Source organism: Passer domesticus, chromosome 19, assembly GCF_036417665.1.
Source record: "Passer domesticus isolate bPasDom1 chromosome 19, bPasDom1.hap1, whole genome shotgun sequence".
Taxonomy (NCBI): domain Eukaryota; kingdom Metazoa; phylum Chordata; class Aves; order Passeriformes; family Passeridae; genus Passer; species Passer domesticus.
Window position 1 is genome coordinate 4130212 of NC_087492.1, and position 24710 is coordinate 4154921.

Genomic DNA, 24710 nt, shown 5'->3' on the forward strand with positions numbered 1-24710 from the left:
GCATGCTCATGCTTCATGAAGCCCAGGCTGTGTTATTTTGGAATTTTTTCCCTCTATTTTGCAAGCTTTAGATAATATAATACTGATTATAGCAGTGGCATAGTTGATTTGTCTTTCACAGAGACAGCCCACCTTCCTCTGTATTCAGACTTCTGTTATGTGTGTGGAGACGATTTGTCTATAATTGTTTGCTTTCTTCAGAGTCTTTTGAAGTTTAAATCTTCAAGCCAGCTCCCTATATTAAAAATAAATTCTTCCAAGCCACCAATAAAATGTCAGCTGTGATTAAAGCCCGACTCCTCATTTTAAGATTTGTCTCCTAAGCACTGTGAGGTCACCCAGTGAGTCAGCGTTTGAAAGGACCAGGACCGTTATTTGGGTAAAGCCCAAAGTTCATCATTGCTTGCTTAAATGGTTTCATCACCTTCTAAATGGCTTTGCATTGTGCTGAAAGAAATGTAAACTGCAGGAATGATTTGGCAGAGAACTTGTGATATTTCAGGCACCTCAAATCTTGAAAAAACCCTCTGTATTAATGTTCAAGTTGGTATTTCTGGTAAGGAAAAGCTTTACCTCCTGTGTAGTAAAGAGGAGGGTGAAGTGGGAAGCTCTGTCTGAGGCATAAACTTTCAACTGTGTTCTCTTAAAAATAAAGCTTGGGAACTGTAAAATCTCCAGACAAGGGCTCTTGTACAGTGCCAAAGTCTGATAGGGCTCTCTAGACACATGAACTTCATTAATTTTGTTCATTGAAATAGTGAAAAAATAGAACAGAGCATTAAGCTGCAAGGAAAAGCCATGAGAAGTGAGTCCATACTATTTTCAGGACCATCTGTGGAGCCCGTTTATATTACACACATTAATTGTAACAGTCTTTAATTACATGAACACATTTTATTTTGTCACTTTTCCTCCCTGTTTGCTGCAGTGCACGCTGTTGGGACTATTTGGAGGCAATTAATCACGCCAGAGCAGCAAATAACTTGGAGCAGGACTTTGCCTCTGTCTCCAGTCTGTGTCAGTCGTGGGTCTCCCCATTCTCTCTGCCCTTTTCCTACATTCCTAAAAACTCCTGCCTCAGTTCCTCACTGATCCATACAGCCCAGAACCCCTTGTCCAGAGCTGTCTGGAGAACTGGGCCTTGGTTTTGAGGAGGAATCCCAAAACAGCAGTTGAATGTCTTGCCCTCCTGCAGTGGAGGCTGGCTGGAGCAGAGGCAGGAGTGCCGGTCATTCAGCTGCCACCACCCCCGGTGGAACATGCTCAAGTGGGGATAATCAGAGATTGAAATGGTTGAAATCTGTTGCAGATTCTGTCAAGTTTCAAGAGTTCTCCTCCTGATACTCTCAGGCTTTCCCATCAACCTTTGATTTTTGTTAAGCATCAGTTAAATCTCCGGTGCTTCTCCCGGAGCTGGACAGGTGCCTTTGTCGAGCCCCCTTTCCCGGGCCGGCTGGGCGCCGAGCACGGCCGGTGGCGGGTCCGTGCGGGGAGCGGCTGCGGGTGGAGCCCTGGAGCCGGCTGAGCTCCGGGAGCGCTGCAGCTCGGCCCGGCAGCGACTCGGGGCGCTGCTGCCGCCGCTGGGAGCCCGGCCGCTCACCGCGTTCACATGCCTGCCCACATCCCCTCCGCTGGGGCTGTTCCAACCCTCTCCGCCTGCCCCGGGGCGCGGTTCACCCGCTTCATGACGGCAAAACGCGGCTTTGCGGCATCCCGGGCCGCCCTCCTCCCGGTGACCCTGCGGTGAAACCCCCCCGGGGCCGCACGCCGCTCCCCGCCGGTTACGGAACGCTCCAACGGCGAGGGCCGGGGCCGGAGCTAGCGCGGGGAGGGGGCGAAGCGCGCCCGGCCCCGGCAGCCTCACCTGCCGCCGGCCCGGGGAGGGGGCGGCCGGGCGGGTCCGCGCCGGCCGGGCCGGCTCTCCCCGGGCCGCGGTGCGGCGGGGCGGGGCGGGGGGCGGGCGCGGCGGCGCCGCTCGCTGATTGCAGGGCGGGCGCTGCCAGTCCGCCGCCTCCCCCGCGCCAGCCGCGTCCCCGCGCCGGAGCCGCACGGCCCAGCAGCGAGCGCCCAGCCCGGCCCGGCCCCGCCAGCCGCCCCCCATGGAGGAGCAGCCCCACCACCACCATCACCACCACCACTATTACTACTACGGGCACCACCACCACCACCCGCAGAGCGCCTACCTGCCGCCGCCCGACGGCCGAGCCCAGCCTAAGCCGCCGCTCCGCCACGAGCACAAGCACGGCGGCCCGCAGCACACGGAGGCGCCGAAGCGGAGACCAGGTTGGAGCGGGCGGCGGGACGGGGCCTGTGACCTTCGCGGGGCGGCGGCGGGGCCCCCCTCTCTTCCTCCTCCTCCGCCGCCGCCTCCCCCGGCCCGGCTCGAAGCTTCTCCGCCGCGCTGGGGCCGCTTCCTGTCCGCCATGTTGGGGCTGCGGGAGCCGCGGGCCCGCCGGCACCGCCGCCCGCCGGCACGTGGGGCCGGGCCGCGCTGCCCCCGCCGGCCGGGCCCCGGGGGCGCGGGGGGCCGCGGGGGGCGGCCGGGCGGCCGGTGAGCGCCAGGATCAATGAGTCAGAGCAGGCGGAGGGCCCGGGCCGGCCCCGCCGGCGGCGGCGGCGGGAGGCGGCGCGGCCCTGCCCGGCCCAGGGCGCTCGGCCGCCTCCTCCCCGCCGGGGCCGGGGCTGCGGCCCCCGGGCCGGGCCGAGCCGCCGCTGGCCGGGCGGCAGCGCCGCAGAGGCGGTGGCCGGCTAGCGGCGCGGGGGGAGCCGATCCCGGGCAGGGCCCGAGCTCCCGCCGCGTTCCTGAGGGGCTCCCCGGCTCCAGCAGTGCCTCTGGGGGGGATTTGTGCGGGGTCAAGGCCAGTGCGGGGCCGCCAGCCGGCCCGAGTGCCGCGTACTTTTTTTTTTTTTTTTCTTTCCCTTGAATTTTCCTTTTACATAACGAGGCGGGAGGTGGGAGGGGGCCTGGTGGCAGCAGAGCGGGGTCGGCAGTGCCCCATGTGCAGCCTGGGCAGGCAGCGGGGGGACCTGATCGGGCACACGCTAAAATAAGTTACCGAGCAAAAATAAGTTGAGAAGTCATTTCACTGTTTGCGGCGAGCCCAGGGTTTTAATATGTGCCCAGGCTGGCACCCCTCCCTTCCCAGCTCTGAAACGGTTTGTGAGCTTGCCAGAGCCTCTTCACCTGTTCTTCTTACCGTCCTGGGCTTTTTCCTCTCCCCTAAATTTTGGTTGCTGCACCTCCGTGTCCAGGCCAAGGCCAGCTGTGCCAAATGTTGATTTGGAGAAAACTCAGGCAGCTGAGCTGTGAATGCTTGAGAATTGGAACTAGAAACTGCTGACACACTGACTTACTGAAATGGATTTTGTTCTTCATTTTATTCTTTCACTCCTCATCTGCAATGGTCTTATGACCACTCTTATTGTTTTGTTTCATTAACAAGTGGTGTTAGAAGTCTTGAGTCATACAAGGTCAGCTGTAACACTGCTCTTGAGAGGGCTTCCTCCTCATACTATTCTGAAATACTTAATTTTAGAGGATCCCACCGTTCTAGTTCTCTCTGGGGTGAAGTATTTATGGTTAATTTTCTTAACAACATATTTGAAAGTTATAGTGGAAGTTGTGGTGGTTACAGATCCTTGCATGTAGTAAAATCCTTTTTGATCCCCCTCGGCAAACTCGGTTGTGGAATTTCTGTAAAGATTCCTACAAGGATTCTTGTGTTCCTGACTTGCACAGAACTTGAGCTGTTACATCTGCCAGACATCTGAGGCTCCAGGATGTGAGAGCAACAATGATTTTTAGTTACAGCAGTTAATTTCAACAACATCAGCAACAACAAAAACATTCTTCTTCCAAGCTGGAGTTTTGCCCGCTCCAGTCGTTGAGGGAGTCCCTCTCAGCGCTGACTCCGTGCCACCGTGGCTGCAGATGGAGCCTGAGGTGGGTCAGTGGCTGTGGGGGATGTGAGGCTCTCCAGCGAGGAGGACGGATGAGTCAGAGGAGGGATCCCTCTGCAGCTGGAGTGTTTGCTGAGCAGGGCACAGTGAGCTCTCCCCATCTCCACTGGGGCTCCAGGGGCTTTAGCCAGGGTCCTCGAAAGCAGCAGGCCTCTGGCCAGAGGTGTTTAAAAAGGAAAAAGCAAAGAGGAAGTTGGGGTGGTTCAGTGTGGACTGTCCTGGGCTCCCAGCTCTGAATTGCGCTCCCAGAACCGTAAGGCCTGGGAGTGAACTTCAGAAGGAAAGAGGAAAGCTCAGTTTACAGCACAGTCTTACGGTTTTAGGAGTTGGAGCCCTCAGCAAGTACTTTATTTCTTGGGTCTCAGCTCTCCTGGGGGCTCTGAAATACAAGTTTTCCAGTGGTCAAGAGACCCGTTGCTGGTGGCAGCAGAAGGGCACTTGCAGGGATGCATTTCTTAGCTCTGTCACCTTTCCACTGCTAAAGAGCACGTGTAGGGAGGTGCTGGTTGCTATCCTGAAATGCAGTGAGGAGATGTGGCCACATTTTCTTCCCTCCATCTTCCAGCTGGACTTCCACATGTCCTTTTGGAAATACTGTGCTTTTTTTTTTCCCCATCCCTTAAGTGACATGGCATTTGGGAGGAGGGTGGGAAGGAGGACTGCTGGTGTTGCAGGCCCAGGAGCTGATGGAGATGGTAGGAGTTGTCCCTTGTTCACAGTGTGTGTCCTGAACCTCCACAGATCTTGTCACAAAGGCAGTGGATCCCGCTGTCTTGAAGCATCCTGGGAATTAATTTTTTCCTCTCTGTGACCTGGAAATAGTAGCTGATGAAATAGCTTTCTAGCTTGCCAGTGATCCTGAGTACAGTGTATTTTCCTGGCATAGTATCTGTATTTTCTTTTGCTTTGTTATGTTATCTGTCTGTCACTCAGTTATGCGAGAGTCAGTCTTGGCTGGTCCTTCCTGCTTAACCCTTCTTGCTGTGGGTTCCAGCAAATAAATTTATGCAGCTTTACCTCAGAGACTAGATATTTTCCTATTTTAAAATGTCTGCATGAGGAAACTGGATATGTTTGGGGCTGACTACAGCTTTCTGCAATGACAAGTCTAACATTTCACATTCTAATTTTTGCCTTTTGCTGTTTTTGGCTTCCCTCTAGGCTACGGAGAGCTAAATGGTAACGCAGGAGAACGAGAAGTGTCACTAAAGGGCCTGTGCTCTGATGAAGCCACCGCCCCAGGATCCAGGGTACCCAATGGCAGCCAGCAGCTCGCAGATCCTAATGTCACCCCAAAGCAGACTGTGAAGGCCAGTGCTTTGGGGAAAGCTGGAATCAAAACCAAGAACTTCATTCAGAAAAACAGCATGGACAAAAAGAATGAGAAGTCCTACGAAAACAAACACAGAGAAAGCCAGTCCTCAGACAAGCCAGAGGGAGTGTCTATTCCAAACGGCGTGGTGACCAATAATTCCAGCTACATCACAAATGGCTACGTAGGCAAAGGGGCCGATAACGATGGTAGTGGCTCCGAGAGTGGATATACTACACCTAAAAAACGGAAAGGCAGGCGCAACAGTGCCAAGGGTTGTGAGAACTTGAATCTAGTACAGGACAAAATAATGCAGCAGGAGGTCAGCGCACCAACCTTGAAACAGGAACTTGAGAGCTTCAAGCCTGATTATAGTGAACAAAAGGGGAATCGAATTGAAAATACTAAGCCTGTTTGGAAATATGAGGCTGGGGCTGGTGGAGCAGGCCGGGGAAAGCCTGGGCTCGGGGAGGTACCGCGGAAAAACTCGGATGCCAAACCTGGGATTAGCAGCAAGAAGTTTGATGACCGGCCCAAAGGGAAGCACGCATCGTCGGCTGCGTCTAAAGAGGACTCATGGACCTTATTTAAACCACCCCCAGTTTTTCCAGTGGACAATAGCAGTGCTAAAATTGTTCCCAAAATTAGTTATGCAAGTAAAGTTAAAGAAAACCTCAACAAAGCAGCTCAAACCCCATCCACGTCATCCTCATCGTCTTCATCATCCACTGGGGAAACTCAGGCCCAAACATCAAGTCGACTGTCCCAAGTCCCCATGTCTGCTATGAAATCTGTCACTTCTGCCAGCTTCTCCAACGGGCCGATCCTCGCTGGGACCGATGGCAGTGTGTATTCCCCAGGAGCCCAGCCACTGCTCTCCACTGCTGCTAGTACTGTACCATCGACCTCCTCCTCCGAGTCTGTACCCCAGGACGTGAGTACAACTTCGACAGCCCTCGAACAAAAGAAATCTGGCCTTTTTATCTACCCTTCAAATATGCAAACTGTGCTCCTGGGGACAGCGCAAGTCGATTTCCCTTCACAGACGAATCAGCAGAACCTGGGGGATATCTTCCAGAATCAGTGGGGCTTGTCTTTCATAAACGAGCCCAGTGCTGGACCTGAAACCGTTGTGGGGAAATCTGCGGATAATCAGTTAATGGAAGTGACATTTCAAGGGGAATATCCTGCCACTTTGGTTTCACAGTGTCCTGAAATCATTCCCTCAGGAACTGAACAACCTGTGTTTCCTAAGGCTTATGAGCTGGATAAACGGACTAGCCCTCAAATTCTTAGTGCTGTTCTTAAGCCTGGGACTGCTGTTGAGGGTGGTGTCTTAGCTTTGGAGTCGCATCACACAGGTGACCTACAAAAGGCAGACACCGGTAGCCAAGGTGCTTTAGTGTTTCTTTCAAAAGACTATGAAGTAGAGAATCCTCTGGCCTCTCCTACGAACAATTTGCTAGCCTCCGCCAAAGAACAGAGGTACCAGAGAGGCCTAGAAAGGAAAGATAGCTGGGGTTCTTTTGACCTGAGGGCTGCTATTCTATATCACACTAAAGGTAATGGCTTAACTTGCTGCCTAAGGGCATTCTTTTAATTTTTTTCTTTTATTTTTAGAAGTGCAATATTCTAACATGGTATGTTCCTTCCAGCAATTCTAATTGTTTTAAAAATGACCCTTTTCTTTGCTTGCATATCCTCTCGTGGCAATAACGGTCGGGGGAAGTTACTCAAAGGGTTGTTTAATTAATGTTAAGAGGTATTTGTTTCCCTGTTCCCGCGGACAAGCATGAGTGATGTTGAGAGAGATGATACTTAGCAGGTCCTCGGAAGCCACTCGGCATTGGAAGGAGTTAAATGTGTAGATTCAGCTGCTGAGTTCCAGCTGCACCAGGTGATATTTTGTCACTGTGAAGGCTTCATAGTCTGTACTCACACCTCTGCCACCAAAGTGTTGCAGCTTCTCCCCTGGGCAGATCAGACCATGAAATCATGGCTTTGAAGGAAGAAAAAATTATTCCTACAACTGTAGGTGTGATTTATTTTTTTAAGTGTGCCCCACACACACTTTTTCCCTGCCCTTGAGTATTATGGCAACAGCAAGACCAATCTTTTCTTATCAGCTCCTCTGTGAGCTGCAGATTGAATTTTCTCCTTGTCTTTGTAGGCCACATCTTTCAGATGATTTTACTGCTTTCATGGAGTCCTTTGTAGTCCAGCTCCCTTTTTTTTCCTGTTTTTTTTTTTTTTTTTGAGATTGAAATGACTCAAACACGATACAGACACTTTAAAATGGGAACGAAGAGAGGGAAGCCTGTGGCATGGCTTGCTTTCTGCTTTAGCCTCAGCCCCAGCAGCTCTGAGGGGTTGAGGCAGTTTTTGGCTTTTGCTGCTGGCTCGGTGTTAGCAGGAGCCTGGTTGGGTGTTCCCTTTTGTCACAGTGTTATTTACTCACTCTTGACCAACACTGGGGCAGTTCCTTTTTCTGACCCCCTTCCCTCTCCCTGCACCCCTCTACCCTGAAGAGAACAAGGCGATCATGCTTTTTTCGTTTAGCATTCCACATGCAGATAGGGATAATGTCTTGCTCCCCTCTGCAGAGGGTGGCTACTTGGCTTTGGCAAATTTGCTGTTTTCATCCACTGCAAAGTTCTTGAATTACCACTTCACAAACTCTGTATGGCATAAACTCAGATGCCTTCCTGTAATAATAACAAGTCCAGTCATTTAAAAATAATAACTCCAAGTATTTTTTCCAGGTCATCTCTCTCTCAAGATGTTAACATTTCATGCTCTGGTATTCTTGAGAACAGTATTCATCAATTGATTTTACCTGGGTCCTCTCCCTTCTGCTCAGTTTATTCCAGCATTAAAACAGGCTTTCTAGTCTCGTTTTTTTTTTTTTGTGTCTGCTTGGAGCTTAAATCCCAGCTTCCCATCAGAAAGCATAACATGGAAGAAAATCTTTGGTGATCTTTTTCTTAATTTTGCAAATATTCCCTAGACTTCTGTTTGCCTCTCTGTTGTCAGCCTGAACTTGTGGAGAAGCAATTGTGCTGCCAGCAAGGCTCATCAGCTCTCCCATTCTCACTTGCTGTGAAAGGCAGACCTCAGTGAAACAATAGGAACAACAGGAAAATAAAGAACACTCCCATCCCCTGTCCTCTCGAGGAGGTGTTAACTTCAAAGCCTGGCTGCGTTGAGCTCTTCTAAACACAGGAGTTAATTACATTTGTTGGCAAGAATGGCCACTTAAAGTACCCGTTAAAATACTGTTCTCTGCTCTTCTTCTGCATGTGAATGGTCTTGCTTTGAGCATCCAGAGCAAACACCCTCAGGATAGCCTGGGGATACCTGATCCTGCCCCAGCACTCATCTCTGCTAATTTCTTTTTCACGTTATGTATGTGCCATCTTCGAGATGTTACTTAGGGGTAAAAGATGATTGTTTCTAATCAGCATTGTCATTATTGCAGTGATGGGATGCTCCAACCACCTTGGGCTTGTCTTTCTCCTGTTTAGTGATCAAAAGCTTTACAAAGCAAGACATCAGTCCAGGCCTTAGTATAATGATGGTGGGTGTTGCATTTCATCCTTGGGGTGAGTTGGGTTAAGGGATTTTTGGAGGAAGGGTGCCTCCTGTCCTCTCTTCTGGTCCTCACCAGAGCCCACGGTGTGCTGTGAAATGCCTCAAAAACGAGGGGTGTGTTTGCAGGACAGCAGTGCGGGGGTTAATTCCCACACTGTGCTCTCCGTTTATCTTGGGCTCTTTTCCTGAGGTCCAGCTCCAAGCCTGCAGTAGGAAAAGAGCGATTTCACTCGGTTCCTTTTCACAAGCTGCCTTTTCCTCCTTGCTCGGGAGGGCCTATGGCTTTGCCTGGGTCGGTGTTAGGGCATTCCGGGTTTTGATTTTGAGAATCTCGTGAACTTCTCCCTCTCAGATTGATCTGTTTGCTGTTGGGCAAAGTCTCAGTAGTTTGATCTTTGCATCTGCCCTGCCCTTGGGGTTATGAACACAAAGAGAAACGATCACAGGACAAGGACAGAGGTGAGTGTGGAGCACTCTGGGGTCCTGGTGTGTTCCCTACCCTGAGCTCCATGTGCGCTGTTTTAATGCAAGGATGAAGCTCTGGGGCTTGCAGAGAGGAATGAGCTGTAACATGAGTGGTTGCAGTGCTTTGAATGTCACAAATTTGCACTGTTTGTGCCTGCAATTGTGACCAGGTTGTGTGGATCCTCATCCTGGACTGTTAAGTTTCTCTGGGAAAGCCTCCAGCTTAGTCAGTCGCTTTGTTCCAGCAAACCAGGCTTTCCTGTGCGTGGTTTGCCCAGCAACTGCACAGGACATTATAAACTGTAATTGCTTCACAGCTTCCCTGTGGAAAGATGGAGAGAGGAGGTGGCACCCAGAGAGAGCTGGCTGTGGTACAGTGCTCCTGTAACTCACCACGGTGTCCCTGAGTGCAGGCGAGGCTGGGTGGCTGCAGGGCACAGTGAGGTCCTGCTGGAGGATTCCTGTGTTCCTTTGCCTGTACCCTGACTGCTTTTTCTCCAGAAATCAGAGCACTAGGAACATTTAGGCAAGGATGATGATGCACTCTCTTGTTCTTCTGGGAAGCTTTTCCTCTTGGTTTCCTTGTACCCCTGCTTCATGCCTTGCGTCTTTCTTTTTTTCCCACTCTGTTCAAAGGGCAGAAAGACTCCCTTGATCATCTGATCTGCCTGAGTGTAAAACACAATCCTTCAATGTGGCTGCCTTCACTGACAGCCCGTGCTGCTCGGAGTTTGTGGTGGTGCCTTGAAACGCTCAGGAGTGACAGATCTGATTTACCAAGGGAGATCTGATTTAGCTCAGCACTGGTGGGCCTGCTCTGGATGTGCTTGGAGACAGGGGTGGGCTTCACATGGGAGACTGGAAGGCCCCGGAAGGAGTAGTGCTCTCATTCAAGTCATTGTCCCCTATCTAGGTTAAAATTGAACTTCTGCCTTGGTGTGGCATTGCCAAAATGCTTATCTTTTTGAGGTAAAACTGATTCTTGTAGATATTTTGGTCCTTCACATAAAGAGGCTGAGTGTATATCAGCTTTACTGGCATCAAAACCAGCATCTTCTTACTGCTTTAGTCCTTCTTTTAAAGACAGCTGGATGAAACACTTCATATCAGAATAATTGTCAGCACTTTGGAGAATTTTGTCATGTTCAGGCAATTGCAGTCTTCCAGGCCAGGCTGTCACTAACACTGAGCTCTAGATGGCAAGCTTTGTGGTAGGAAGCTCAATAATTTGCTTGTCCTGAGCTAAAAAGCAAATAATTGAGGCCTCCAGCTCAGCTGCACAGCAGCAAAGACCACATGGGTGGAGGAGAGGGAACTGCAGGGTTTCCCTTGTTCTTGCCCCTGAATTTCTGCCTGTGCTGCTGCTTTGTTCCTTCTCAGCACCTTGGTTGCAGCAGCAGCATCTCTGCTTGAGTGAAGAAGCAGGAGAGCAGCATGGAAAATAGAGCAAGGCAGCGTGGGCCAGCCAGGAGTGGCATTTGCTGGAATGGTGAACTGGGTCAGAAGAAATAGCAGAGCTGTGAATTCAGCAATTTTCATCCTTTACATCAGGAGAGGGGAGAAAAAAAAGCCTTGCTTTCCCATCCCCCTGAGGTGGGAAGGGGTTAGAGCTTGCTCTGTTGGTTATGGCCTTTTGGGGCTGGAGCTGTGGGGCAAAAGCTGATTTAATTCTCCTTCCAGTCCCTGCTCTTTCCAGTTGTCAGGATGAGTGCAGTGTATGCTGTACAGCCATGAGTCTCCACAGCATGGAATATTTATTCTTTGCCTTGTTTCCAGGGCAATCCCTATACTTAATCATTGTCCTGCAGATACAAACAGCAAACATCAGACAAGAATGGTCCCTTCTTGTTATTTCTCCAGTGTTAGGGACAGTTTTGGGATTTGTAAGGACAGTGAAATAGTAGCATGGCATTGTGCAGACACTTGCTGCCTCTCTAGCAAGGAAAACGTGTGTAAAAGTGCCTGTCTTAGCAAGTCATTACAGAAACACTTCTTTCCCCTCCAAGGTTATGTACCAGTCCTGCTGTAAAGTTTATTGACCTATGAGGAATCCCAGCACAATTCAGCAGAGTGTGCCTTGGTCTGTTCCTGACATCAAAGCTTTCCTCCAGTGACCCTTTGTTTCAGTGAGTCCCAGAAAAAGTGGTTTAGGTGGATGTGGCTGGGACTGTCTGCCCCAGGCAGTTCCTCAGCAAACCACTAGCCTGAGGGCTGTGGAGAAGCCAGCTAATTGTAAAAAAATATCCTGGAAAACGAGAGGTTGGAAGGGGCACAGGAGGTGACCTAGTTCTGCCCCTGGCTTGGAGCAGGGCTGGCTTTGATGCTGGGTTGTGCAAGGATTTGTTGATGGCATTTTCTGCAGCTGGGTTGGAATCCACTTGAGAAGAAAGTTTGCTGTTGCCCCAGCCCCATGTCTGGTTTTGGGAACAGTGGCTCCTGTTGGGCAGGTCTTTGGAAAGCAGCAGTTTTGGGGCAGTATCTGAGAGCCTGGACTTGGGCTGATGGTGAGGATACCCCTGTTATCATGCAGGGTGAGCAGCTGTAGGAGTCCTTTGCTTAAACTCACTCTGAAGCTTTATCCAGGAGAAAGAGGCTCAAGAAAAGAGCTCTGAGCTCAGAGAAGGAGGGCTGAAAGCAGGCTTGGGGCCTCTTGCATGTCCAGTTCTTGGGGGCTGTCTTTCCATGTCCTTTCTTGGGGGAGCAGTGGCTCTGCTGAGCTGCCTGTCCACCAGGTCAGTCACCAAGTCACCCTGTGACAGTGGCATTTGTCACAGTGCCTTTAGTCAGTCACAGGTGATCACAGCCTCAAGCTGGCAGGAAAACTTAACTGTATTACCAAGTAAAGCAGAATAAATCATACAATTCCATTTTGAGATTGCAGAAATTCCTTTTGTCCTTAGTTTTGTGTTGCAGTTAGCTTGGGACTTACTTTCTTTTCCTTTGTAAAGTTGTTTCACTTGGTCAGTGTGCTGAACCTGTGCTGTCCCCTGTCCCTGTGCTGCCTGGTGGAGGGGAGGACCTTGCTCTGCTGATGGCAGGTGATATTTAGTAAGAGCTGTTATTGCATTGTTTGCTGATGGTCTTTGGTTTTCTAGCTTGGTCCTGCTGAGCATCTGCCAGCCAGGGTGTTCAGGTGTCTGGGATGTCCAGGACACTTTACACCACCCTCCCTTTCTGAAGGAGGAGAAGGGAGATGGAAATCTGAAAAGACTTAGGTTTGTTAGATTTTTTTGCAACAGAGTTTTGTCAACTTAGTAGTTTTTTAGTGTGTTCTTAACAGTATCTCTGTTTGTATGTCTGTATATCTGTTTGTCTTATTGTCAGATACTCTTAATACATGGAGGTCACATTCTTGTGGTGTCCAGAGCAGTTAAGGCCAAATGAGGTGCACAGGACCATGGTCTGTGCATGGGGATGTGGTGGTGGCTGGTGCTTCAGCTCTGCCTTGTATTTCATGCTCGAGCATTGCTCTAATATGCAGAAACCAACAACTTGAGAGTAGTTTTCTGTCCCAGGCCTTTGGGGAAAGCTGTTAAATGGGAGATGTTCTTTAGCTGTTAGGAAATGATGCATCAAACTGCGCTGAATGGAAAACTCACTCCACAGGAGGTAATTTTAGTAGCTGGTTCATTTTACTTCAGGGGAATCTGCATCTGGCAGATGAGGGAGGCAGTCCCTCGCCAGCCTGCTTCTGTCCCTGGGGTGTTAGAGGCTGGCTACTGTTCCCAGAGCACTTAGGGCTCCCCAATAGAAGTGCAAAGTGTTGCTGTTACTATCCTGGAGCAAAAATAACAGACCTCGTAAAATTTTGTCAGGGCTTTCCTTACAAAAGGCTTAATTGTGCAAGGAGGGCTGGCAATATTTATTTGCATGCAATTTCCTGCCCCAGGGAGCTGGAGATTGTAGGGGACAAAGGACAGATGAAGGGTTGGAGAAGGGAGGCGATTGATGGAGGTGACACTTGGCACACATCGTGCTGAGACCGTGGGTTTTGTAGGGCTTTTTCTTCTTCCTTTCCCATGCTGGTTAGCTTACTCACTGCCTGGTTTTGTGCTTTACTGCATATCCCATGTGGCCTGATAATCTCTTGCCATTCCCTTTTCCTAGCCCCTACCAAGGTCCTGTCACCCTTTCTGGCAGAAAAGAGACTTGAAAGTGGTTCTTGGAAGATTGTGTTCCGACTAATACTCATTTTCTATAATTTTGTCTATTGAACTTGGGCACAGGGTACAGTCAGAATCTTAAAAAATATTCTAGCTCATGAAATTCCAACGTGATAGCTGCTCAAAGTAGTTCTTTTGAATGGTTCTCTAAAGATGCATCTTGTTTGGGGGATATTTTAAAGGGAAGAGCCTTCTGTTTCTCAGTGTTAATGAAAAGAACATTTAACTTAGCTGTTATTTCTTAGATAAACAAAAGCATGTGCATGTCCAGGGAGAACTGGGAAGGGTTTGCCTTTAGCCTACAAACGTGTTGTAGAGGTGAACTGTGGGAAGAACTGCAAGGCAGGTGTGTGGAGCATCACCCCTTGCTCCTGGACAGTGCACTGGCAGCAGCTCTGCAGAGATGTTCTCACAGCAGCACATGCCTGCTGTGAGCCATGTGCAGCTCGCTGTGTCCAGCACTTCTCATTTCACACTCACTAAGCATCAACTTGTAAAAATCATCTCTCCAGGCTCCTTGTTGAGGCTGTAATGTGCAAAGCAGCGTTGGAGTCAGAGTAGTAAAGCCTGCAGTTAGATTGTGATATGTAGGACTGGTGAATGGTGATGACATTTCTGATGCTCAGCTTGGCTCTCTGACCCTTAAGACCATGTTACAGCTATCCCTTTGCCTTTTATTGCTGGATTATTCATGTCAGATCTGTGTAGTCCTGTGGGCTGGGGCTGTGCTGCTGGGTGGGAGGGGTTTGGCTCTATTTGAAAGCCCCAGCACAACTGCCACACTTGGAAAATGAAAGTGTGTTTGGAGTGGTCTCTAATGGCAGCATCAATCTGCATAATAACAGTGGTCTCCTTTTGCCTCCACAGAAATGGAAGCGGTTTGGAATTTGCAGAAGCAAGGTAAGGATGTTGGAAGGAATAAGTGAACCAAATTGCTCTGTCTGTTGGGAGGGGGATGAACGAGAGTGGATTGTCTGTGTCTGGAGATGCCTGGGTTCATTTCTTCAGCCCCTGTGGTTTGTAGTCTGGATTTATCTCTGTTTCAGATCGCTGAAAGTCGGGACAAAAAGCTTTGCTATAATGGTGAGCTGCTTGGCATGGAGCAGAGTCTCTAAAAGCAATAAACCCACTGTCAAATTAGATTTAATGACTCTTCCTTATGTGTATACAAAATTGCTTTCTATTTCTGGCATCGGGTGTCACATCCAATAATAAGTTTTAAATTCTGGTGTGTCCCCACAAGTCACCTGAGAGGAGATTTTGTGTGGGAAGAGCCTGTATGTGATTTTGTATGTGGAGACCTGTGTGCTGCTGTGGGGAGCAGGCTCTGCCCTGGGGGAGCCAGCCTGGCCTTGGGGTGGCTTGGCAGGAGGGGGGCATCCAAAGGAAAAGTCTGTTAACATCCAAGTACTCTGTTTATTTTCAGCCACAGGCCCTGAAAGTAGCTCATCCAAAACTTAGGATTCTGCTTTCTTTCCAGATCCCAAAAGGATAATCACTTATGATGAAGCCATGGATCGCCCGGATCAATGAAGGTAGCAAGACAAGACTGCCTGTTATAACCTTTCTGCAGCATTTGTGCTGTTCGTGGGGGACAAAAAGGCTTTTATGCTCCTTCTAAATCTTCAGTGCAGCAGAGGAACCATAACTAGAATCACAGGATAATATATACAAATATATATATAGTTATTTAAAAATGGCAACTGAAAGTAATTAGACTTCTTAAGGAATCTGAAAATTTATTTCAACGAGACTACACACGTGATTATTTAATCTCCGGTACTGAATAGATTTTTTCTTTTTTTTTCCATTTTTGTTTTGTTTTGTTTTTGTTTAAAGAGTGAATGCAAGTGATTAAGGAATACAGACTCAATTACAAGCCCGGTTTCAAAGTTCCTGCTGTCGTCTGCATGGGCAACAGCAACCCACTGGAGAGGCATTTCCACTTGACAAGGTTTCTGTTTCTCGTTCTGTGACTGTAGTGACACACTAATCACAGGGAAATCAGGATGAATCACCATCCTTCATCTCCTCTTTCCCTTCCACCTCCCCTGTTTGGTTTCTTCTTTTTTTTTTTTTTTCTGATTTGTTTTCCATTGAATGCTGGAGAAACGCCTTGAAGTTTGCAGAGTTTCATTTTTTTTTTGTTTCCAGAGAATTATAATCCGCATGTTTTGCCAGGAGTAAAGCAGCAATCCTATGCTGGTGATATTGTCTTAAAAGGATCATTCTGCTGAGGGAAAGATGGTAATACTGCAGTTCTAGGATGCATGGTGAAGTCACACAGTTGACCTGGCTCCTGTTACACGTTGGACTATTGCAACTGAAGAGTTACTTCATTTTAAAAGACAACATGAAAAAATAAGCAATCTGTTTAGGCATTTAATATGGAGGAAAAAAACCAACAAAAAAAACCCCACTGTTCCCACAGTTTAATGCCATTGTATTACTGGGAGCAAGAAAAAAAAAAAAAGACAAAAAAAAAAAGTATCTTCTGCTTTCAACTGTAGGTGCTTCATATTTGCTCTGTCTGTCTCCTAACACTAAATGTGCTGGATTTTTTTCCCATTTTCATTGGAAAACTGAAGAGGAATTGAGTTCTGCTAACTTTCACCCTTCTTGAATTATTTTTTTCTCTTAAAAAAAATTCAAAATAACAAAAAAAACCAAAAAAGTTTAAAAAAAAGAAAAAAATGGGAATTTGAATCCTTTTCAATTTGTCCATAGAATGCCAATGGCTGGGCTTCCTGCCCCTTGGAAATGCTCTTTTATATTTTAATGCAGTCTGTGTATTTCCGGGCTCTGCTTCTAATTATCTCTTAATAAAAATATATTTTATTACAAAAAAAATGGAGGACTTAGGAATGAAAATAATAATTTTAAAAAATTAAAAAAAAAAAAATCCCAGGGAAAGGAAAGCTTCCTAGCAGTGGTAGGGAAGGCTGAGCAGAGTGCAGGCTCCAGCTGTGTAACCCCTCTGTCCCATTGCAGTTTGTGTAATGTGTCCCAATTATCTGGGGGTCAGGTAGGTTTTCTGGGTTTTTTTAAAAGGTGGAAAGTTCACAGGGTCCAGTGCAAGAGTGAGAAATGAATAAAGCAGAAATGGGTTTGTTGACCAGCCCCAGCTCCCCATGTACCCAGTGCTCCTCGTGGGTGTTGGTGGCCTAATCCTGGCTCTCCAGATCAGCAGCAGTTGGTGTCTCCTAAAATGGGACTGGACCCTCTGGGGCATGAGGAGGAGTAGAAATACAAAACTTTGGAGTACCCTTTGTGCTTAGATCTGTCCCTCAGGCCATTGGGCTGCTGTCCAGTCACCAGAGGGTCCCACAGGGCTCCATCCTCAGCCCATTTCTCTCCAACATCCCATTAACAACCTGGGTTCAGGACTCAAAGAGAATAATTTTGCTGACACACTAAACTGGAACTCTTGACACCCTCAAGGGCAGAGAGCCCTCAACAAATTAGAGATGGGCAGTCACCAACTGTGTGAAGTTTAAACAAGGGCAGGTGTTGGATTCTGGACCTGGATAGCCTGGGAGGCTGGAGAGCAGCACCATGGAAAGGGAGCTGGGGCTCAACAGTGTCCTGGGGGCACCAGGCCCAGCATGACCTGTCCTGCTCTGCTCGAGTTCTAGGGGCAGTTCTGGGCACCACAACATAAAAAAGAGCATCCCAAGGAGGCCATGAGGATGGGGAGGGGTCTGGAGGGGAAGCCTGATGATCGCTTGGTTTGTTCAGCTGGAGAAAAGCAGACTGAGGAGAGGAGACTCCAGCATCCTCCCAAGGGGCAGCAGGGAGGGCAGGTACCAATCTCTTCACTCTCATGACCAGTGACAGGGAACAGCCTGAAGCTGAGTCAGGGGAGGGTTGGGTTGGATACCAGGAAAAGGTTCTTCACCCACAGGGAGGTTGAGCACTGGAACAGGCCCCCCCAGGAAGTGGTCACAGCACCAAACTTGTCCGAGTTCATGAAAAATTTGGACAATGCTTTCAGGCACAGGGTGGGATTGGGGTGTCCTGCACAGGGCCAGCAGTTGGACTTGATCCTGATGGGTCTCTTCCAACTCAGAATATTCTATGATTCTATTGCTTTCTCTTTTTTTTTCTTCTTTTGTTTTAGTAGGAGTATGTAGCATGTGGTGTTTTTTTTAATTGTTTTTATACTTTCAATAAGATTGTTCCTGAATGAGACACTTGAGTTCATGGTGGGACAATGAAACTGAATTCTGTACCTTGTGTAAGACGCTCGCTTTCTGCCACGCTTAAACATTTGACTATGGATTGCCTACTCCATTTGATGTATCCAAAGCTATATAGTATAATACTGAGTGTGATACTATATAGTCATCATGTATTGTATCAGTCCAGGTTCAGAAATGTGTGGTTGGCCAGTCGCAAATAGTTCTGTTTCACCTATAAACTTGTACCACCTCTGCAGGTGTGTGTAATAACTTTTGAGATGCATAACATGTTTACAGATGTGCCCAACATCTAGTCCTCCAACGTTCCTATTTTTAATTCTGTTGAGTCTCCCAACTGCTTGCCAAAAGTTGGAATTGCCTCCAGCTCCACTGCTGAAGAGCTGGGGTGTTCCTGAGCTTTAAAGTGTTGAACAAACTGGATAGTGGGGCTGGGAAAATGAAGGTGGAAGAAATGTTCTTTGTCCTTTATTATTATTATTATTTTCAAAAAGTTGAAGGCTAATAGCAAAGTTTCCAGTTTGTTTTACTGGCTTTAAGGCTCTGCTGTGTATTTATTTGCCTTGTGTAGTCACTTGTCGCCTTAAGGGCTGGGTTCCATTAAAAAAAAAAAAAAAAAAGAAAAAAAAATACAAAACCCTGTTTTGCTTCCCTGGGGTCTGTGCTGTCCTGTACCCTGCCCCTGGTCCATGCTTGGGGCGATGCAGGAGTTGAGCAGCACTGACCCTGCACCTCTAGAAGGGTCTGAGTCTTGCTGAATATTTGAGGACTCTCATCTTGGCCTAGTCCAGTCTGTCACCTGAATAGCAAAGAAATGCTGAGAGGAGCTCGGTTCAAGCTGGGTTGGGCTGGATTCCCCCTGATGCTCATCTCTGTGGCTTTGCCTCGCCAGCGGGACCCATCCAGAAACACCCTGGGCAGCACCTTCTCTGCTGTATTTCTGACCATCCTCTGTTCAGATGTCTGTCTGTCTGTCTGTCTCCATGAGCTCCACGGCGTGTGCTCAGCGCTAAGCAGTTAGGAATTCCTCTCTCTGAGCTCCTGTAGCTCCCTGCTGTTTCTGGGATAGACTATTGCCTAGAGCCAGGCAGGACCATGGGAGGAACTTCCTTGTGCTGTCGTGTAACTCACCCTGTCGCTGTCTGCAGTCCTCCCCAAGTCCTCACACAATTCTTAACTGAGCACTTATTAAAAGTATCTTAAGATTTAATCTGTTTTCTGATTATTTTTGTGTAAACTTATAAAAAAAAAAAAAGGAAAAAAAAAAAACAAACTGAAATTGAGCTGTGACTAATTTAGCACATTGAAATAACGATAAGGTGTTACTGATAAGTCTCATGTTTTGTTTTGTTTTGTTTGACTCAGAGTATTAGTACTGTAGCATAAACCAAATACAGCCTGGGAAGGGGAGCAGCAGCCTCCTGTCCTGGGTGTGCACCCGAGGGTGTCTGGGGGCGAGGAGCCGGCGGTGCGTGTGCGAGCATCTGACTTGTGAGGAGAGCGAGCGTGTATTTATTTGTGCCATTGTTTGCATTACACTGAGTAAAGAAAGTTTTAAAACAAAACCCCTGCAGTATGTCTAGTATCGGAAAGCAGCACTAAGGGTGAGATCATGGCCTATTTTTTTATTAGCTATGAAGATACTGATTCAGGTTAAGGCTTCTCTCTCGTTTCTGTTGCCATTGTTGAGTTCCTTTCCTCTGGTTCCCTTTCCAAGCTGTCTGTATTGGAGTGAGGGGCTGTCTCCTTTCTCCTCTGGTCATTCCCCACCTCTCCTTCTCTTCCAGCAGGTTCTTTTGGGTGTGTGGGTCTTGTGTAAGAGACTGGAGCATGTGGTGCCAGCCAGATCCAGCTTGGGACCTGCTTGCTTTTGGTGGATCATGGAGTGTTTGTGTGCTCCAAGAGGTGCTTTAACAACTGCTCCATGACAGTGGTTTGGGGCCTTCAGTCTCTGCTCTCTCCCACTCCACCCCTTTGGTGGATTGGCAAAGCAATGGCTTTCAAGCTTTGCTTGGAGTTTGGTTTTAGTTTAAACCCACCTTGATCCTCCTTGAAACCTGGTAGAAATCTCCTGTCTCTTTGACCAGTGGGTACCTCCAGGGCGTGGATTCTGTCACTAACCCACTTCAAACCTTTCTGAGCTAGTAAATCCCACTTTTTGCCTTTCATAGCTGCTGTGAACTTCTTTGAAATGTGGAAAGAAACCCAATTCTCACTAGGTTGTGAGTGGGGTGGCTGGGAGTGGGTGATGGGTGAGCCAGCTAGCTAAATGGAAAGGAAAATTGCTTCCTGCTAGGAAAAATATAGGAAAAAAAGCTGGAAATTGTGCTCCCAGTTGTGTGTGTAATTAGTGCTTTCACCTTCAAGGGAGTGTTACAATAACACCATAGTGTCCTTTCCCAAGTGGCCAGTGAGTGACCTCAGGGACATCTGGCAGTGGTGGCATTCCCAGCCAGAACTGCCAGCCGTTTTCCTGTGTGTCCAGGTTTTGATCTTGATTCAGTAAATTGCTATGGTGTCCCAAGCTTTCAGGAGTCTTGCCCTCTCATCCCTAGAAGACTTTCTGTCCGTCCATGCGTTGTGATTTTTCTTAGAGAGGCTGTTTACAAGGGAGCTGGTTGAGGGTGGGAGGGGAGAGAACAAGGATTCACCCACTTTAAAGCTGCTGCACGTTTTCACACTGGTGTGTAAGGCAGGAGAGGGGCTGGGGTGGTGGAGTAGCCAAGAAAGCCAGAGTGATTCTGGCTGTGGCCACCACCAGAGTGTTTTTCCATGTGGGAAGACCCTAGTGCACAGAGCTGGGAAGCAGGAGCAGGGCTGGTGGGAAGGAGATCTCAATGTGCTGCCTCCCAGGGATTACAGAGCTTTAGAGGTTTGCCCAGTACATGTTATACCCCAGGTCAGGCTGGCTCCTCTGTCCTGCCCAAGATCCTCTAAAGCAACAGGAGGGTGGAGCTGTGGATGTCTGGGGAGGTAAAAGAGCCCTGTGGTGGCCTCATGTCCTGGGCATGAGCCCTCTCCCTGTGCTGGACTGGAGCAGGAGTCCTGCCTGTGCCTCACCAGGGGATGCTGAGCTGGATTTATCTTGACTGTTAATCAGAAAGCTTCATATAACGTGTCCAGAGCTCTAAAGCCATTTTGTAAGATAGCAGTGTCCCTTTTCTACAGCCTTATTAATGAGTAGAAGATCTTTAAAAAGAAGAAAACAAAAAAAAACAACAAAAAAAAGAATTGCTCATTTCTTTCTGTGGTATGAAACTTGTGTACTGCGAACTTCTGAACATTTAGCAAAAATACAACTTACAGTTTTCTTAAAAAAAAAAAAAAAAGACAAAAAAAATCCCTGGCCTGTCTGCTTTCCATACGGTCTTTCCTCAGGTGCTAAATAAGGGTTCCAAAAATGGATACTGCTTTAGGAGTTTCTGCTTTATTCTTAAAATACATATTTTTTTGCTTAGGTGTTGTAAAGATATTTTAACAAGAATGTTTTTTTTTTAATGTAAATAAGATTGTGTCTTTAATTTTTGTTTTATCTCCTTTTTGTCCATATTGAATAGTCTAATTTTCATTTTTGAGAAGGACCCTCTTATGCCCTTCCCCGAAGACATTTCATTAAGTGTTGCTGCATTTAAGAACGAATCTACAACTGTTCATTGTCTTGGATTAATGCTGATGCTGCTGCTATAAGTAACCCTGAAAATCAAGAATGTGTGATGCACTTTTGTTTTTCGTTTGTGTTGTTTTGTTTTTTTAACGTGACCATGTAGTTCCTCTGCAGATAGCTGAACCCTCCTGTAACACAGCCACTAACTGGGGGAGTGTAGGAACTGGGGGAGCTGGGGTGTAGGACAGGGGTGGACCTGATTTTGGTGCTGACCTATGGGAATTTCTATGCAAACGCAAGCAAAGGAGAACTCTTTAACTTGAGAGAACACTGTGCTTTTTTATTTTTTATTATTTCTTTTTCTCTCCTTCCTTTTCTCAAGCTGCTATTGGAAGGGTAGTGCAAATCCCTAAGGTTTTCAACTTCTCCTTCCTCCATGGCTGGTGGTGCAGGAAAGGTGCCTGAGTAACTTGTAAGGTAGAAAAACCTCAGTCAGCTCTTGTCTCGTCTCTGGTTTTAAAATATTTGTTTTCTATTTGAATTTATCCATAGAAGGAAATTGCTCATCTCTAAAAAAAGATCTTTTGAATGCTTTATCTCAATGTGAAGTTAACCAGCAGTATTAAGGATTGCATGGCCTCCGTCCTGCCCTTATCCCAGTGCTGCTCCTTCTCCACCTGGGGAGCTCTCGGTGCCTGGGCTTGGATGTTTTCCAAGAAAAAAGTGAGGTGAAGCCATCCACCCAGCCAAAACCTGCCAGTAAAAGGCTTAGGGAGCAGTGGAGGGAGGTCTCACTGCCTTGAGGCACAGGCAGGTCCAGAACCTCTTCTCTTCGTGGGTCACACCTGGACCATGGTGGGAGATGTGTACCCTGGGGGAGGAGTTTACTGGAGGGCAAAAAGGGATTTTACTTGACTATTTATAGAAGATCCTTTAGGAATACAAAGTACCTCTCTGCAAAGTGGGGGAAGAGTAAGGAAGGTCTAAAGTCGTGTAGGAAAAACACTTGGGGATTACAACTGCCTGGAAAATAGTCGACAAATACATAGGCCAGAGCTTTCTGCCTGTTTAGTTAGTTTTTTCAGCATCAATTGATTTCTTTTTCAGACAGCGTTTGCTCTTTTGCACACCGAGGTGTGTGTGTACATCTGACTCAATGTGCCTTGCATGTGTGCTTAGTCTTTCTGGAGAGAGGTGCTGGGGTGTGAGCTGGGGACGTGGCCTTGAGGGCCACTCCCCATCCACAAGGGTTCCTTAGTGTCCCAGTGACCCTTGGGATCAAAATGAGACCTGGGCTCCAGCCTGTGTAGTGGCTGTCTTGGTTTGGGGATGATGTCCTGTGCAGTGGCACCTGTGGCTTTGGAGGGGAGTGGGAGAGAGAGAAGGAAAAGCTGCTTTGCTCTTCTGCAGACAAAAAATCGCCACGGTTCACCTGCAGAGCCAAAACAAATCGAAGTCTGGAACCGGCTTTGCTGGAGTTCAGGCTCTCTGTGGCACCATGATCCCATTATCCAGGGGATTTATTCCCTGCCAGGTTGTGGTTCTTGTTTCTGTGGGGTTTACAAGATTTTTTTTGTAAAGGAGAAGTCAACACGCCTTGCTTGAAGTTAACGAAATCCAAACGCTTGTGTTTGCAGTCAGTGACTCAGAACTCCAAGCTGTGCAATTCTGGGTTCTCCATCTCCCGCCCCAGCGTGTGATGATTCTGTCCGAGTCTTTCTGTACTTCTGCCACAGTAAATGTGAAAGCTTGCTTGCATTATTTTTTAGAAATGCATTTTGCACACTCGGGTTTCGCTGAAGCTCCGTGAAAAGGTTAGTTTGAAGCAGATGAATAAAGCTATGCACATGTTTTGAAAGTTTAATTTGTGTCTCATTACCAGAAGTGACTTATCTGCCCTCTTTTGCATTCCTGTGCTGTCATTGCCTCCATTCTCTTTACCATCTCGGAGGGTATGATGTAAGGTGACAGTTCTTTGCTGACAGCTGTAGCAGAAAACTGGCGCTTCTTGATTTTTTTAGTAGCCTTTCTCTCTCCTTTGCTTTCTCTGTATCTCTCTGTATAGCTATATAAATATATATATTATTTTTTTATTTTAAAGAGCCTACTTTAGTAATTGAATCGGAGGGAGCGGGGTGTGCTGGCTTGTGTTTCAGATACACTTTGTGCTGTCGGATGAACCAGTGCCCTTTTTGTCTCCGGGGAGGGTGTGCTGGTGGCACCCACCGGTGTCCCCATGGGGACAGGGATGCCCCCACGCAAAGCAGCTTTGGGGAGGGGATGGAGACCAGTCCACTGCGCTGCAGGCCGGTGGCGTGGGCAAACTCGAGGCTTCTAGTGACAAAATGACCCAAGAGGAATCCTGCTGCTGTGTGTTCCCACTGTGAGGCAGGAGGGACAGGGTTCCTCGCTATCCCGCTGCGAGGCTGGAGTGGAGACGGGGTTCCCTCCAGCCTCAGGGGTGAGAGCTTTATTTTGGTTTTGTTTTCATGAGTTAGGTGCATTGGGTTGCAGGTACCACCTTTGGAAACATGTTGCTTAGCCCAGAGCCTGTGTGCGGGAGAGTCGGGGTTTTGTGACGGGAGAAGGACCCTGACAGCTTTCTCCTCCTCTTCCCTTCGCCATGGCAGAAATTTGTACTAACTTGACAGCTTTTTTTCATACAGAACAGGGCTGCTTTTCTATCTACCATCACACACGTGTACTTACACACCTTCAGCGGCTTCCCAGCCTCTGAAGGTCCTCAACTTGTTTACTGGGGGGACTGACGCCCCTCTCTCCCCCTTCCCTGAATATTTCAGTGTTAAGGGCGGTGCAAAACACAACCGCGTGCTTCGACTGCGAGCTGGGGCTGGAGGGATCCCTGCAGGCAGAGCCGGGCAGGGTCTGTCTCCTCTCCTGCCCCCCTTCCCCGTCGATAAGTTCTCATTTCGTTCCTGGTTTGTATTCAAATCGCTGCGAGGGGTTGTGCTCTACCTGCTCAGGAGCTGAATTACCTCTGACCTGCAGAGAGGGGCAGCCCCTCTTTGGTGTCGATGTTGTAGTGTGCGACCACACGGATCAGTAAAGGTAGTCTTTGTTTCCTTCTCCCCTCCCCGGTGATTTCAGATTAGGTTAATGCACTCTGTGTGCCCAGCTGGAAAAGCGTAGGCGTTTTCCCAGTGGTGAGAGGGTGGCTAGAGGAGTTTAGTGTAAAACCTGCTGTAGCTGTGTCTGGCGCAGCCCCTTGCGCTGGTGTGGGTGATGTCACGGATTGTAAGGATAGGTAATGTCCATGAGCTGTAATGGCATGATGTATCTTTACCAATGATGTCATACTTCACACTAAATGTTTAAAAAAAAAAGAAAAAAGAAAAAAAAAACAACCTTACCTGAAATTTTGTTTATTCTGCACCAACAGGTCTTCAAAATTTATC

General features: G+C 48.0%; 1 protein-coding gene across 3 annotated transcripts; it reads left to right on the forward strand.

Annotated features, from left to right (window-relative positions):
* The first annotated feature begins 2006 nt into the window (after positions 1-2006).
* Positions 2007-20921, forward strand: NUFIP2 (nuclear FMR1 interacting protein 2). 3 transcript variants are annotated; one of them, XM_064395075.1, is made up of 5 exons: positions 2007-2283; positions 5122-6834; positions 14359-14391; positions 14972-15026; positions 15331-20921. In XM_064395075.1, the coding sequence occupies exons 1-4, from the start codon at positions 2100-2102 to the stop codon at positions 15022-15024; spliced, it is 1983 nt and encodes a 660-aa protein (XP_064251145.1). In that variant the 5' UTR covers positions 2007-2099; the 3' UTR covers positions 15025-15026; positions 15331-20921. The 3 variants fall into 3 exon arrangements, with proteins under 3 accessions (XP_064251145.1, XP_064251146.1, XP_064251144.1); XM_064395076.1 differs by having other exon boundaries at positions 15646-20921; XM_064395074.1 differs by having other exon boundaries at positions 14972-20921.
* Positions 20922-24710: the final 3789 nt, after the last annotated feature.